This window comes from Mastomys coucha, unplaced genomic scaffold (genome assembly GCF_008632895.1).
Source record: "Mastomys coucha isolate ucsf_1 unplaced genomic scaffold, UCSF_Mcou_1 pScaffold3, whole genome shotgun sequence".
Lineage (NCBI taxonomy): Eukaryota > Metazoa > Chordata > Mammalia > Rodentia > Muridae > Mastomys > Mastomys coucha.
Window position 1 is genome coordinate 15,338,692 of NW_022196909.1, and position 16,149 is coordinate 15,354,840.

The 16,149-nt window shown below is 36.9% G+C and overlaps 1 protein-coding gene across 1 annotated transcript; it reads left to right on the forward strand.

Moving 5' to 3' along the window:
- The first annotated feature begins 2,251 nt into the window (after positions 1-2,251).
- LOC116075080 (cytochrome b5-like) lies at positions 2,252-2,780 on the forward strand. The gene is made up of 2 exons (XM_031348050.1): positions 2,252-2,633; positions 2,758-2,780. The coding sequence occupies exons 1-2, from the start codon at positions 2,264-2,266 to the stop codon at positions 2,778-2,780; spliced, it is 393 nt and encodes a 130-aa protein (XP_031203910.1). The 5' UTR covers positions 2,252-2,263.
- The last annotated feature ends 13,369 nt before the right edge of the window (positions 2,781-16,149 follow it).

The window sequence follows — 16,149 nt, forward strand, 5'->3', positions numbered from 1 at the left end:
TTAGGATTAAACACCCATGGAGTAAGCAGGTACAATCGACCCTCTGTAACAACTTGTTTGGAGGTTTAGTTCTTACAGCCAAGGCTAGGAGCAATTTGATAATATAAAGCCCATCGTGTGTTGTTTCCAGTATAGAACATGGTCCCCTGTTTCTTCCTGAGCACACTGCTCTGATCAGGTCATCAACATAGAAAACTGACCACAAAGCCTTAGTTCAGGACCAAGGGATTTAGAGATATTTCTTTGTGTTCATCTTCACATCAGAAAATTTACTATTTCACTCTCTATGTTACTTCTATTGATTTCTTGGAAAACACTGTACCTCAAAGCTCTGTACCTCATGCCTCACCTCTGAGCTTCAGTCCTAGAGTAATAAACATCACACACACTCTTTAAGTCTCTCCTTCCTCCCTCCCTTCTTTCCTCTCTCCCTTCCTTCTTGCCTTCCTCTCTCCCTTCCTTCTCTCCTTCCTCTCTTCCTTCCTTCCATCTTTCTTTCCTTCTTTCCTTCCTTCCTTCCTCTCTTTCTCAAAACACATTACAGGCTGGTCAAATCATCCTCAAAGTTTTAGTGCACAGTACTTTAGCATCTTTAGCAACTCTTCATTATATTCCTAGTAACCCACACATCTGAAAAAAAAAGTTTAAAAAAAAAACCTAAGAACTCGTTTGCTGAAAATTTACAGTCTTTATATCGACCAAGGTATTGCATAAAGGAATAATATTAAATTTCACAAAACTTTAATCTCTTCTTACTAATTTTCTAAATAGTGATATTAAATTACTTTGCTGTTCGTGTTCAAACACGGCCATCTGCTAGTAATTTCAAGGTACACAGGAGAATCTACACACATTTAAAAGGGTGAACTATTTCAGACAAGAAAGGGAGCCGTGAGAAGTGGCACAGTGGTAAAGGGGGCAAATGAAATCAAAACACATGTTATATGTGCCAGATGGAGAAAGATGACCTGACAGAACTTAATTTTTAAATTACTATATTGGTTAAAATAAGGTGTGAGGTAACATAATCATGTGTATTGTTTCCAAGAAAACTGTATATATAGTTTTGCAATATTCTACCCAAGGGAAAAAAAAATTTGCTAGCACAATAAAGTGTTATCAGTGCTTTTGTAAGGTAGACATTGAAACATTCTACATACATCAAGGATGCACCCCTACCCACACTTTTGCTCTCTGTAGTCTAGCTACACGTAATCAACCACAGTCTGAGACTATTAAGTGGAAAAAATGGCTTCAGGAACAAACAGTTCACAACTTTAAATTGTAGGCTCTTCCAGGCAGCATTATGAAATTCTTGATCACTCACCTTCACCTTTCCCGTGGATGGTAAGCACTCTATGTGATGCATCCTGGTGCAGATCCAACCTGGCCACCATGCACTTAGTCAGCTCCAAGTTTGATGGTTATTAAAAATATGACAGTTGTCAAATTTGAGCAAATAATATTTTATTTAATAAGGTTTCCCTATTTATAAAAGTAGTCAAGTCAATAATTCAAATATACAAAAGACAAGTCATGAAATGATGTATTTGAGTGAAAAAAGTGAAATTTCCAGGATTTATACAGAAAAAAATACTATCAGACACTGAAGTTCGTAAGATCTTTTATGATAAGCATGAATCTTTTATAGATGAAACTTCGAACGTGGAAAAGGGAATGCCTGTTAATTTTTAAGACTTTTGTTGTTTTCATTGGGTTTCATTTATTTGCTTGTTTTGTTTTGTACTTCTCTGTGTATTCTTGGCTGTCCTGAAACTGGGCTGGCTCGAACTACGATCAGCCTGACTCTGACGCCTGCATTCTGGATTATAGGTAGGTGTGTGGCATCTGACTTGTGTGCTGGGAACTGAACATTCCTCTATGAGAGCAGTATGTACTCTTAAGTATTGAGTCATCTTCCCACCCTGTTTTGTAATTTTGTTATCTTAGGTTCGTTTCTTGTTGTGATAAAATATGCTCACAAAAGTAGCTTAAGGGAGAAGGGTTTATTTGGTTCCCAGTTCCAGGTTATAGTCTGTATTAGTTAGTTTCTGTAGTTATAAAACACTATATTCAAGGTAACCTGCAGGAAGAGACAGATGGGAGAGAGAGAGAGAGAGAGAGAGAGAGAGAGAGAGAGAGAGAATTAAAAAAAAAAGGGCCCGGTGGGGCTGGGAATGCCCCAGGCGGAGGTTCTCAGAACTGATTATAGCACTACCCTGCATGGCTGTGTTGCAGGGCCTGGAAGGCTCACCTTTCTGAGATGGCCGGGCAGTCAGACAAGGATGTGAAATACTACACCCTGGAAGAGATTCAGAAGCACAAAGACAGCAAGAGCACCTGGGTGATCCTGCATCATAAGGTGTACGATCTGACCAAGTTTCTCGAAGAGCATCCTGGCGGGGAAGAGGTCCTAAGAGAACAAGCTGGGGGTGATGTTACTGAGAACTTTGAGGATGTCGGGCACTCTACGGATGCACGAGAACTGTCCAAAACATGCATCATTGGGGAACTCCATCCAAATGACAGATCAAAGATAGCCAAGCCTTCGGATACTGTCGAGTCTAATTCCAGCTGGTGTACCAACTGGGTAATCCCAGCCATTTCAGCCCTGGCTGTAGCTCTGATGTATCTCCTCTCTCCCCCGTCTCTCTCTCTCCTCTCTCTCTCTCTCTCTCTCTCTCTCTCTCTCTCTCTCTCTCTCTCTCTCTCTCTCTCTCTCTCTCTCTCTCTCTCTCTCTCTCTCTCTCTCTCTCTGCCTCTACATGGCAGAAGATTAACTCGTCTCTCCGAAGCCAAGGAAGGAAAAGACTGCCCCAGAAAGGGGAGAAAACAAGCCAGTGTTAATCACTTCCACTGACAGAAACCTTCCCCCTGAGAACATAATTGTAATATATCTGTTTCCCTTTCCCCCTGTGCTAGTAGAACAAACAAGGGACTCTTGGGACTCTTAAACTTTTCAAATGTGCCTTTTTACTCAATTTTATTTTGATGTTTCTTCACTACATAATTTACTTATTGTAAACACAATCTTTTAAAAATATATCTGGCTCGTAAAGTAAAAAGAAAAAAAAAGATTAACTTGACTACTACGTAGCCCAGTGTTTTGTGGAAGCCAAAGTGATAGCAACTAGAAGCAGTTAGTCACATCATACCCACAGTCAATAGCAAAAATCAGTTAGTTAATGTATGCAGGTCAATACTCAACTCACCTTCTCTCTCTCAGACAACTCAGAATCCCCTACCTAGGAAATGGTGCCACTATGGGTGGACCTTTCCATCTCAACTATGATAATCAAGATAATCCTTCTAGGCAGGTCCATAGTCCAACCTAATCTAGACAACCACGCACTGAGATTCGTTTAGCAGATTATTCTTGGCTGTCAAATTGGCAGGTCAAACCAGCCACCATTTTTTCTTTTATACCTTTTTCTTTCATACCTCAAACTGTGAAGTCACAGCCACAGTACATACATAGTGAGGTGATTATTTGTTTTTTAGATATTACAAAATGATTTAATTTTTACTATAAAGTAGTAATAACATGAAACACAGAGAGAAATGTATTGCTGGATATGCTTGATGCTATCCAGCCTGTGAATAGCAGAGAGACTCTTGGTCAACAATACAAATTTTTAGTTTTCCTAAATTTGGGAACTGTCGTTGTTGAATGTAACTCTGTCATTTGCAGAGATTTGCTCACCTTTCTGATTCCCCAATCAGTTTCCTAAAACTGGCAACTGTTTATGGAAAAGACAAAGAGACCACAGACAGACGAGCATTCACAGACCATCGACCTTTGACTTCAGTTCTTACCATCCACAGCAGACAGTGGCCTGGCACAGCCATTGACTGTACATCTGAAAGTGTGCCCACTGCTGTCACTGAGTTCTGAACTGAGACAGAAAAAAAAGCATTAAATGTCTGGCAAATGAGGATGCATGATCCTATCAGTGACAAGTTATGCCAGGAAACATTGTGTCTGTAAAAAAAAAAAAAACCTCTGTTAAGAGAGTCCTGGAATAAACAATCTCAAGCCCTGTCCTGGAATAAACAATCTCAAGCCCTTTCCTGAAAGTAAACATTCCAAATAACATGAGCTAAGAAAAAGAAGTAACCAGAGATGCTAAATCTGCCGATAATGCTCACACTGCTATATTTCCAGCGATGCTACAAGGTGTTGATTAAGAAGACTTGTTTTGACTGAACGATGGTGGCACATGCCTTTAACCCTGGCACTTAGAGTCATAGGCAGGTGCATTGCTGTGAGTTCAAAGCCAGTCTGATCTACAAAGCGAGTTGAGGAAGAAGAAAGAAGGAAGAAAAAGGAGGAAGAAGAAGACACAATGACATGATACAATCCAAACTAAGTCTTTAAGATAATTGTAATGATCTAGAGTATTCTGAAAGATGTTCAATAGAAGTTGCATCCATAGACATGCAAATGAAGCCCCAAAGCACAGAACATGGATAGATGGATGGATAACATCTTCCTGGTACTGTGTAGTAGCTACACAGAGCATAGAATAAAGCAAATATATGAACAGCAAGAAGCCTTGTACTCTCAGGATAATATATTCTGACAGGCACTATGTGCACATAACTTTGATTGTCATGTGCTATAATCATTCTCTTCTATGAGTATTTTTAATCTTTTATTGGATTTAATTTATAAGTGTGTGAATCATAGGTGTGAATATATTGGAAAATCACAGTGTATATAGGGTTCAGCGTTATTATATGGTTTCAGACAGCCACTGGGTATCTTTGAACGTTCACCCACCATTAAGAGTAGAGGTATAACTGTGCACTGGTAGGATTTAGAGAAATAAGAAAGAAAAACTCCCATTAACAGAAAGCATTAGAAGGCAATGAAGGATTCCAAACAGTGTGAAGATTATGTGTCACCCATTGTCTCTGTGCAAAAGATTGTCTGCTGGCCCCTGTTATAAAGGGGAGAACTCAATAGAAAAATCTGTGTTAAGTGACAATGGCAAGAATAGGGTTTATTCTTCTTTGTGATTGTGAAAAACTGAAGAAAATATTTATAGACATAAAATGTGAAAAGTATTCTTTCATTTAGAAAGTGTGAAATATAAGTAAGTCCTCTCCGGTAACCCTTTTTTTACCTACTCCTTGCCCTGGCTAACAGCATACTTGTATACAGAATGGATGTCTGAAGTTGGGATGCCGAATCCCGAGATCACCCCCTGAGATTTCCAGGTTCTTATGTCCTGGAACAAAGAGTCAAACCAGGGACATATGAACAGTGATGGAAGTAGAAATGGTTTATCAAAGAAGAAAGGGAGACTTCTGAAAGGGGGAGAAGTGGCTACAGAGCTAGGATAGGTTGAAACCAAAACCCAGACCAAAAAAAGCCCAAGCTCTCAGTATAAGTACCTTTTATAGGTGATTTACATAATGCCCACCTGCTTTGTTTTATTACATGAAGCCTTGATGGAGAAAGATTTTTCGTCTGTCAACTGGCTTACTTCTTTTCATGATGTTTCAGTCCCTACATTGTCTAAAGCCTTACGCACTTCTGCTTTGTGGGGAAGGAGAAGTATCTTAAAAATACCTAAAGTTGTTTTCTTTTTTTCTCTCCTGGGTTTACATTTGATTCTCTGGAGCTTATCTTAAGAATTCTAAGACCTTGGTGAAATTCAGAATAAAAAAAAAAATGATGGTTGGCTCGGAAATGTCAGTGAGCCAGCCAGGGCTCTCATTTCATTTCATTTGATAAGAGAGTAAACAGGCTGGAATGTAGATGTACGATTTGGCCTGTTTTCATTTTCTTGCCTTCAAAGATAATGACTATCAGTTTATGAATGTACAAGAAGTAGTTGCTTTTATTTATTTATTTTTCCTTAACAAAGGTAATGTGATTCTCAAGTGACTCTGAAAACCTACAGTGTGGGGGATTTTTTTATGGTTCTCCAGATACATGACCAAATTTTCAGCAATATCTAGCAAGAAAAAAATAGTACTTTATCATACCTGTGTGCATCTTAAGACAAGTTTCCTGACAGAACAATTTCCTTTGCCTTAGATAGATCACTACGGTATTCAGAATGAAATGCTTAGAAAAGATATTAACTTCCCAATGTGTAATCATTCTCGTGGAAATCATTAACCTTCCATGGGGCTTATAACTCTGTAGATGTAACTCTGTCGTATGTATCCAACCGTAGTAGCTGCCAATTTACTATCTGCATAAGCTGACTGAATCCTCCTTCCTGGGTGGTATTTTTATAGCTTAGTATATACTAAGCCATAAGAACCATGTTCAAAGGCCTTCTTGTGATGCTGCTCTTGCCTCTGGCCCTGTGTGTCTTATGCCTTTTCTCTTTTTCCTGCCTAGTCTCAGCTCAGATGCTAAGCCTCAGATTCCCCATGTGGCAGAAGCTGACTTCAAACTCAGGGTCCTCTAGCCTTTCACATCCTAGGGCACCACCACATCCAGATTGGTAGCTCAAAGCTGAGTCAAAATTAGGTTGAACAATCCTAGATTCTCACACATGTAAACAGACATCTTTTCTGAATTTGTTCCTAGCAAAGAAAATAATTATCAAGGGCAATATACTGGCACCTCCCACTTCCAGGGTACCGAACCAGCACTAACTACCACACTGGTAAAACTCAAGTCTAGCGTGAGAAATAATTGCACACAGATTTCAGATTCTACTTCTTAATTAGGCACCTCCAAAAAGAAATAGAGAAAAGAGGCAGCAGGAAAGAAATGAAGATGAGAACTGGGACAAGCCAGTGACATTTACTGGAAAGGGCATAACTCGACTAGCTACGAGAAATGAACTTCTCAAATGCCATGCTGGAGATGGGGTATTCTAGGTGCAAAGCTTAAATTTAGTGGTGAAAGATCAACCACCCTGGGGAATGGTTAACTAAACTTTTTTTTTATTGATTAAGGTTTTATTGCATTATGATGAGAAAAGATACATGATTTCAATTTATCTGAATTTGTTAACATTTAAGAAGATATTTTAAGTAAACAGAATTAAATCACATTCTTGTTTCCCTTTTGTACCCCAACTCCTCCCAGAGACCCCACTTCAATACCTACAATATCTTTTATGTCATATTCTTTAAAATTTATAAAATATTATAATAAAAATGAGTATTATAAAAGTTGTTTGATATAAAACAATAATCAATTTAACAGTGTTATGTAGATGCTTATCTACAACAATACTGAAAATACATACATTTTTCTCAATATAAATTTTAAATAACTCCAAACATATTAACTATATATTTCAAAACAACATATCACTACTAGTATTTTCTTAAATGAACATAAATATATAAAGTCTTTTTGTTTGTTTATTTTGTATTTACTAGAATTTAAAATCTTGGCTCTTACTGTGGTACAAGCCCAAAATAAGAACAATTTTTAGACATTGGAGTTCATTGTAATAAGGTTGTACTTCAATGACCCTCACATCACCAAAGGATTTTACCTCCATCGTAGCTAAGATGAAAGTTGATAGTTCTGCTGCACCAAGGAATGAATTGTAGGCACCATTTTTGGATACAGACTTCCTGCTATGGTCAAAGCTATTTGACTTGAGTGAGTGACTGTATTCTCAGCCCACACAGAACAGGTTACATTCATTTAAGAAATGGTGTGTGTATTAAGATGGTCTATCCATAAAGTCATTCACCAACTGTTTCAATGAACAATGAAAAAGGCTTGGAGGGTGGCACAGACATTAGGTGAGGATAAGAATTTAGTCCATTAGCCGTGATAATTTGGAAAAGCATTCATCTCAGAGAAAGAGTAACTTATAACGTCCTTTTCTTCAAACTTGATACAGTATTTATAAACATCAAGCAAAGCATTCAGTCTCACTCTTCGTTGTTGTTCTCTTACAAGCCACCTCCCAATTTAATTGTCGACATTTCTTTTGGCTAAATAAATACCTTTGAAATTGGTAACCTGTTCTGAAAACAAAAAGTATAGTGTAAAAACATGAAATAAACAATACTATTAATAGAGAGGCTGAGATAGGAAAAGCAAGATTTCAAGACCATTATTTAACTAAACTTCTGAGCACATTTTTCAGTAAGTATGGATTACTAACGGTGAGTGTTCACAAGTGTATATATGCATGCTAAATGGCATATTAAGGACAAACTATAGCAAACATCGTGCTAAGTGCTGGGAGGGGGATGCATATGCAATGTGTTTATATAATTATACAAACTTGTAGCCAGCAGTTTAAGAAATTTGAGCACCTAGTGGCAGTATCCAGACAAAAACCAAACCAAATTAATAAAAGTTAGCAACTGAACTGGATTACATCACTGCAACTGTATTGGATTACACCAGGCCTCCTTAGAACTTTTGCTGTACAAGAAGATTTAAAAAAAAAAAAAAAAAAAAAAAAAGCAGAGGCAGAGCAAAGGAGCGTGCATAACACTTGTCTTCACCACTTTAGCATGAGTGTGTCTAGAGAAATGGGAGGGGAAAAGACATATGGAAGCCATAGCAACAGGATGAGTGGCAGCCCATGGAAATTGACCACCAAAGTCCAGAGACATTGACTGCCTCAGTCTAAGATTCTTACCTGTTAGATTCAGATTTAACTTATTTTCCATGAATTTTCCTATTGTTTTACTTCACTTCTCTTAAAAACATTTCTCAAAAGGAAAAATACAATCACTAATATCCAAGAACTGGAGTTGTTAGGCTGGTTGTCTAACAAGTGAATATATCAATGGCCTAACAGCCACTATATCTCTTAGGGGCATATAGAAGCTCAGAAGATTTACAATAAAGCACCTTTCTTCCTAATATTTTAAATGAAAACAAGCATGGATTACAGAAGAAAAATAAGTCAACTAGGAATGTATCATATGTTTCAATCAATAGCCTAAGTCTATACACAGTTTATATATGTATATATATATACATATATACATATATATGTATATGTATGCATATATGTTTGTCTTATATTAAGCTTTGAACTCCCATAACAATTTAAAATAAAACACAAATTTGTTCTTCCCAACCCATTGCAAATCATGTGGAAGTTCAGTAGTCCCATTATACCACAAAACAAAACCAACAGGGGTACAAATGTACTTTGAAATAGTAGCATCAAAGAGTGGAGGCAAAAAAGGGGGGCTGGTTCTTTCCTGTTTGTCCCCACCCTACCCTACCCACTCTTAATTTCATCTGTCATATTGAAATAAATAAGAGCAAGAATTGCTTTCTCCCACAGTGCTGTTTGTGGTTAGGAAAACAATAAAGGATATTGTTGCAAATAGGTAGGCAACATAATGAGAAAAAGAAGGGGCCTGTGGTCACAGCTCCAGCTGTGTGGGCCAGAAGTAAGGTTTCCAAGCGTGTAAGAAAGAAGCTAGCAACAACTGTTAAGGGGTAAAGAGGATTGAGACTGTCGTGTGCAGTAGGTTATTTGGAACACATTGGCCCTAGACTTTAAAGTTTATGAGCGGTTTTCCTAATTTACCTTCTTCTGGAGAGCTTTTGGCCTTATGTGTTTTTACTTTTCCCTCTACATATTTTTTCAGTCCCTCCCAAAACCATATGTTGACTACAAACAGATTGACAGACAAAGCATGAAGGTGCACACTTGACCCACACTGGTGACATCAGTGTGTATGCAACTGTGACCCTTCCCATACCCCAATGGCTACAGAATTCCACATCTCAGTCAAGGATCCCCAGATCTAAGGCATTGTCCTGGGAACCAATGTAAATGCATCTGATTTAGAATTGTGGTCATGATAGTGATTTATTATGACACATTCTGAAATCAGGAAAGCAATAATGTGCAGTCTTTGCTTCCTAGAGATAACAATCATTACCTTAGAGATAACATTAATGTGATAGAGATCCCCCCTAGAGACAACCAAGATATAGAAGTCTCATGAGATTACATCCAGAGCCCCAGAAGATAGGTTTCCCAGAAGTAGTCATTAGAGCTACTGTGTGATTTTTTTTGATCATGGCAACTAAAGAATAAAAGGATGTATATTGGTTATGGGTGTACAGTCTATAATGACATGCCTGCATCTACCCCCTAAAGGTACCCTTTACTCTGGAAACAACGTCTTTGTGGTTGGAGTTTTTCTTGAAAATAAAGCTGACAGTTATTTATATTTGAAGCTTATTTCAGGGGTCTTAAACTAGTTTTATTTTCAAAATAAATGAAATGAATAGAGGAAAATTCTAAGGACAGTACAAGACATACCTGTTAGCTGGTTACCCAGTTCTCCCTAAAGCTTCTGTCTCTTATAACCATGGTACCACTAACAGAATTGAGATGCCAATCCTGGTACACACTGCAACAGACTAAACTCCAGATTTCTCTCAATCTTTCCAGTTTTCCCAGGGATGAACATTAATTCTACCTGGGTTTGATCCAGAACAGCACACTGCACCTAGGGAAATATTTATTCTATTCTTTTAAAGAAACAGGTCAGGATCTGGTACACAACATTAGTTCAACTGGGGAACAATCCCACTTGCCCCTATTCTTCATTTCTTACACTGATTCAAAACAAAAACCAAAAAAAAAAAAACCAAATAAACAAACATAAACATTAATTAGAGTATGAGTTTAAATTTGAAGTAAATCAACTATAGGTTGACTGCTTTATAAAAGGAGCCCATCTCTGGGATATCTTCTAAAAGTGAGAAAAATAAATCATATTTTAGTCATAAAGCTCTCTTAACAGACTCTTTTCACCCAACAAAACCTTTTTAGTTGTCTACAGTGTACAAAGCCGCCTTCCCTAGGCTAAGATAGCACGGTGAGTAGGTAAGACTGATGCGTTTTGTTCTTCTGAGCCAATGACATAGACCCAGATTCAGCATACCAGGGAGCAGAAAGACACTAAACTCCACACCTAAACCTACAGTGGAGGATACATTAGATGAAAGAGGCATACAGACACATTCATTTAAGCACCTATCACACAGATCTGCAAGACCTAGGAAGACGTAGGTGAGGACAGGACACATGGAAGAGCTGGACCTCACAGATGGCTGCCCAGCCATCCTTGGCTGTCTTCCAGACTTAACTTATGTCTGTTGGCAGTGGTCCCTAAGCTCTATCACATAATGCACTTTGGTAGGCACTTTCCTAGGTCTTTTTATGAATTCCTTTAAGTAGATCCCACAACCTCCCATATGACCTAGATTATATTGTTCCCTGTTTACCAACAAAATGAAACAAAGTTTTGTGACACAAGCAAATTGGAAGGAAAATTCCCAAACAATCATTTCTTTATTTTTAAATGACATTCTAAATGGGGAGGGAAAGTTGTCTCAGGCATAAAAGGTAAAATCAGCTTTATTTCTATCCTATTAAAATAACATTTTAATTATCTCTTTTATTTTTGAAATTGTATTATGATTACATAATTATATTATTCCTCCTTCCCTTTTCTCTCTCCAAACTCTACCATATATCCCTCCATAGTGTCTTTAAAATTTATGGCTTCTCTTTTCACTAATTGGTTTTACATGAGTATAATATATATATATATATATATATATATATATATATATATATATATATGTGTGTGTGTGTGTGTGTGTGTGTGTGTAAATATATATAAGTATATATTCACATATATACTTATACATGTGTTATATATTCATATACATATATAGTTTGTATCACACTTCTTATAAGTTTTCAGGGCAATCATTCATTTTGACATCCAGATTTTTTAAAATATTTTAGGCCTAAAGTCTTACCAATTTTCAGATACACATGAAATAAACTGTTGAGAAAAAGATCAAGTGAGCATGTGCTGAACATTATTGGTGTCTCGGTATAGAACTAGATGTAATTACAACATCTATCACTGCCTTGCTTGCTGCTGCATACTCCTTCAGAGACAGATATGTACATGCCAATGCCAACCTTTAGAGACTGCAGCAGACACACTTCATTTTGTTTCACAAATGATTTCAAGGATTGAACTAAAATACACATGTCCCCAAGTAGCCAAAGTGTAATGAAAAACAAAGTAGATGCCACAAGAGCATTTGGCTGAGGAAATACTAGAAGGGAAGAGTTAGAAAAAGCAGAAGGAACTGCACCTGAATAGGCTATGAAAGAAGGCATAGGCCATGTGTGCAGCATTTGAAGACCAAATGGTATTTCAGCAACCTGACAGATGATAGAAAATCTTTCATAAAGGAAACAGTTTTGATGAGGGGGGAAATGTTAAAATATCAGAGTTTGTCCTAGAATGCCAACTATCTCCATTTGGATGAAGCACAAATTACTATGATGGGATGAAGATGTGCCAGACCAATATTTGGCTTACACTTCTATGCCAGAATGAAGAGGCTAATCCTTATAAACACAAATCAGTAAACATTTAAGGTGTTTGAAAATTGGGATAATAGAAACTATACTTCAGGATGATTGATTTTTATACCTATACAGGGTAAATTTCAGAGGGAAAAGGCACAAGAGGCAGGACACCATCGAGATTTCATTCCACTATTCTATGGAGCAATAATGATTGTCTGAAACAAGTGTACCAAAGCTCCAAGGAGAGGGGATTCAGAGGTAATACCTTGATTGACTTAGGAATTAAGAAAAAATAAAGAAAAACTAAGCTGTTTTAAAAGATAAAAAGATCTGAGGACATAGTTCTGTTATTATCAGAATTTAGAATGCCATAAAGAAAAGTCAGGACATGTTTGGAAGTGCTTAGTAAATTTGCCTTTTGGTCCTTGCAGAAAAATTAAATGATTTTCAAGTAGACAGGAAAAACTATAGATGTTTTATGTGGAAACTGGTCACGGATATAGAGTCACAAAAATCATGGTTGGGGTGATGGCTCAGTGGGCAAGTGTGCTTGCTACATGAACAAAAAGACCTAGTTACGGTTCCCAACTTCTGTATGCAAAACCTACTGTGGCTGTGTACATCTATTACCTCAGTGCTTCGGGGTTAGGGGGGGAATGGAGACAGAAGGATTACTGTGGTGTCCTGGCCATCAGGCTGTCCAATAAATGGTGAATTCCAGGTTCCATGACAGTCCTTGTATTAATTGAATAAGGTGGAAAATGATAGAAGAGGACATGACATCTTTCTCTGTATATGTGTGTGTGTACATGTGTGCTTACAGATGCAGACATCCCATACACACACACACACATACACACACACACATACACACACACACACACTCATGTAAATCATATGAAGAGAGACCTCTTGGAATTGTACCACACTTCTCAACAGAGACCCTAAAAGCCAGAAGATCCTGAACAGATGTCATAGAGACCCTAAGAGAACACAAATGCCAGCTCAGGCTACTATATCCTGCAAAATTCTCAATCATTATAGATGGAAAAACCAAAGTATTCCATGACAAAACCAAATTTTAAAAAATATCTATCTACCAATACAGCCCTATAAAGATTTCTAGAAGGAAAACTCCAACACAATGAAGCTATCTATACCAAATAAAAAAGAAGAAATTAATCATTTCTCAAAAAAACCAAAAGGAGAGAATCACATACACATAATGCTACCTACAACAACAAACATAACAGGAACTAAAAATCATGTCTTTGATGTCTCTCAATATCAATGGACTTATTTCCCCCAATTAAAAGACATAAACTAACAGACTGGATACATAAGCAGAATCCAGCATTTTACTGCATGCAAGAAACACACCTCAATGACAAATACAAACACAGTACCTCAGAATAAAAGGATGGAAAGGTCTTCAAAGCAAATGGTCCCAAGAAAGAAGTTGGAGTTGCCATTCCACTATCCAATAAAATAGACTTTCAGCTAAAAGTTAACAAGGGAGAAGGGGAAGGACACTTCATACTCATTAAAGGAAAACTACACCAAGAGAAACTCTCAATTCTGAACATCTATGCCTCCCCAAAAGGGAACCCACATAAAAGAAACTCTACTAAAGCTCAAAACACACATTGAATCCTACACAATAATAGTGGGAAACTTCAATACCTCACGCTCACCAATGGATAAGTCACTAAAAGAGGAAGTAAAGAGATTCACAGTAAAACTAACAGAGGTTATAAACCAAATGAACTTAACAGATATCTACAAAACATTTCACCTTAAAACAAAAGAATATACCTTCTTCTCAGCACCACATGGTACCTTCTCCAAAATTGGCCATATAATTCATCACAAAACAAACCTCAACAGATAGGAGAAGATTGAAATAATCTCATTCATCGTATCAGATCACTATGGACTAAGGCTAGACTACAATAATAACGAAAACAACAGAAAACCCACATACCCATGGAAACTGAAAAATTCTCTACTTAATGATAAATTGATCAAGGGGAAAATAAAGAAAGAAATAAAAGACTTTCTAGAATTCAATGAAAATAATGACACAGCATACCCAAACTTATGAGACCCAATGAAAGCAGTGCTAAGAGGAAAATTTCATAGCACTAAGTGCCTTGGTAAAGAAACTGGAAAGATTCTACACTAGCAACTTAACAGCACACCTGAAAGCCCTAGAACAAAACGAAACAAACACACCCAAGAGGAGTGGATGGCAAGAAATAGTCAAACTTAGAGCCAAAATCAATGAATAGAAACAAAAAGAATGATACAAAGAATCAACAAAACCAAAACCTGATTCTTTGGGAAAATGAACAAGATAGATAAATCCTTAGCCGAACTAAAAGGTGCAGAGATAATATCCAAATTAACAAAATTATAAATGAAAACGGAGATATAAAAACAGAAACTGAGGACATTGAAAAAATCATTAGATCATACTACAAAAGCCTGTATATAACAAAACTGGAAAATCTAAATTAACTAGTTAACTTTTAAGACAGATACCATGTGCCAAAGTTAAATCAATAGCAGGTAAACTGTCTAAACAGTCCCATATCCCCTAAGGAAATAGAAGAGCCAATACCAACTCTCCTCAAATTAGGCCATACCATAGAAAGAGAAGGAACAACAGCTAATTCATTATATGAAGCCACAGTGACTCTGGTGCCTAAATCACGCAAAAACCCACAAAAAGACAAGAACTTCAGACAAATTTTGCTTATGAATGACAATACAAAACTACTCAATAAATTTCTGGCTAACTGAATCCAAGAACACATCAAAACCATCATTAACCATGATCAAGTAGGCTTCATCCCAGGGATGCAAGGTTGGTTCAATATATAAAAATCCATTAAGTAAGCCACTATATAAACAAACTCAAAGAAAAAAAATCACTTGATCATCTCATTAGATGAAGAAAAAGCATTTGTCAAAATACAACACCCATTCATGTTAAAAGTATTGGAGAGATCAGGAATTCAAAGTCCATACCTAAACATAATAAAAACAATATACAGCAAACCAACAGTCAATATCAAATTAAATGGATACTTGAAACAATCCCACTAAAATCAGGGACAAGGCAATGTTGCCCACTCTCTCTGAATCTATTCAATATAGTGCTCAAAGTTTTAGCTAGAGCAATAAAACAACGAAAGGATGTCAAGGGGATACAAACTGGCAAAGAAGAAGTCAAGGTATTACTGTTTGCAGATGATATGAGAGTATATATAAGCAGCCCCAAAAATTTGACCAGAGAACCTCTATAGCTGATAAACAACTTCAACAAAGTGGATGGATATAAAACCAACTCAAACAATCCATAGCCTTCTTTTGTATAAATAATAATCTGGAGGAGAAAGAAAATAGGCAAACAACACCCTTCATAATAATCACAAATAATGTAAAATATCTTGGGGTAACTCTAGCCAAACAAGTGAAAGAACTGTATGACAAGAAATACAGATTCAAGTATTTCAAGTCTCTCAAGAAAAATCAATGAAGACCTCAGAAAATGGAGAGATCTCCCATGCTCATGGATTGGTAAGAAAATCCTACCAAAAGCCATCCTACTAAAAGCAGTCTACATATTCAATGCATTCCCCATCAAAAGTCCGCACAGTTCTTCACAGACATGGAAAGAGTAATTCTTAATTTCATATAAAAGCAAAAAATAAAGAAAGAAAAAAATCAACAGGATAGTGAAAACAATTCTTAACAGTAAAAGAACTTCTTGGCAAATTACCATCCCTCATCTCAAGCTGTAATACAGAGCAATAGTGAT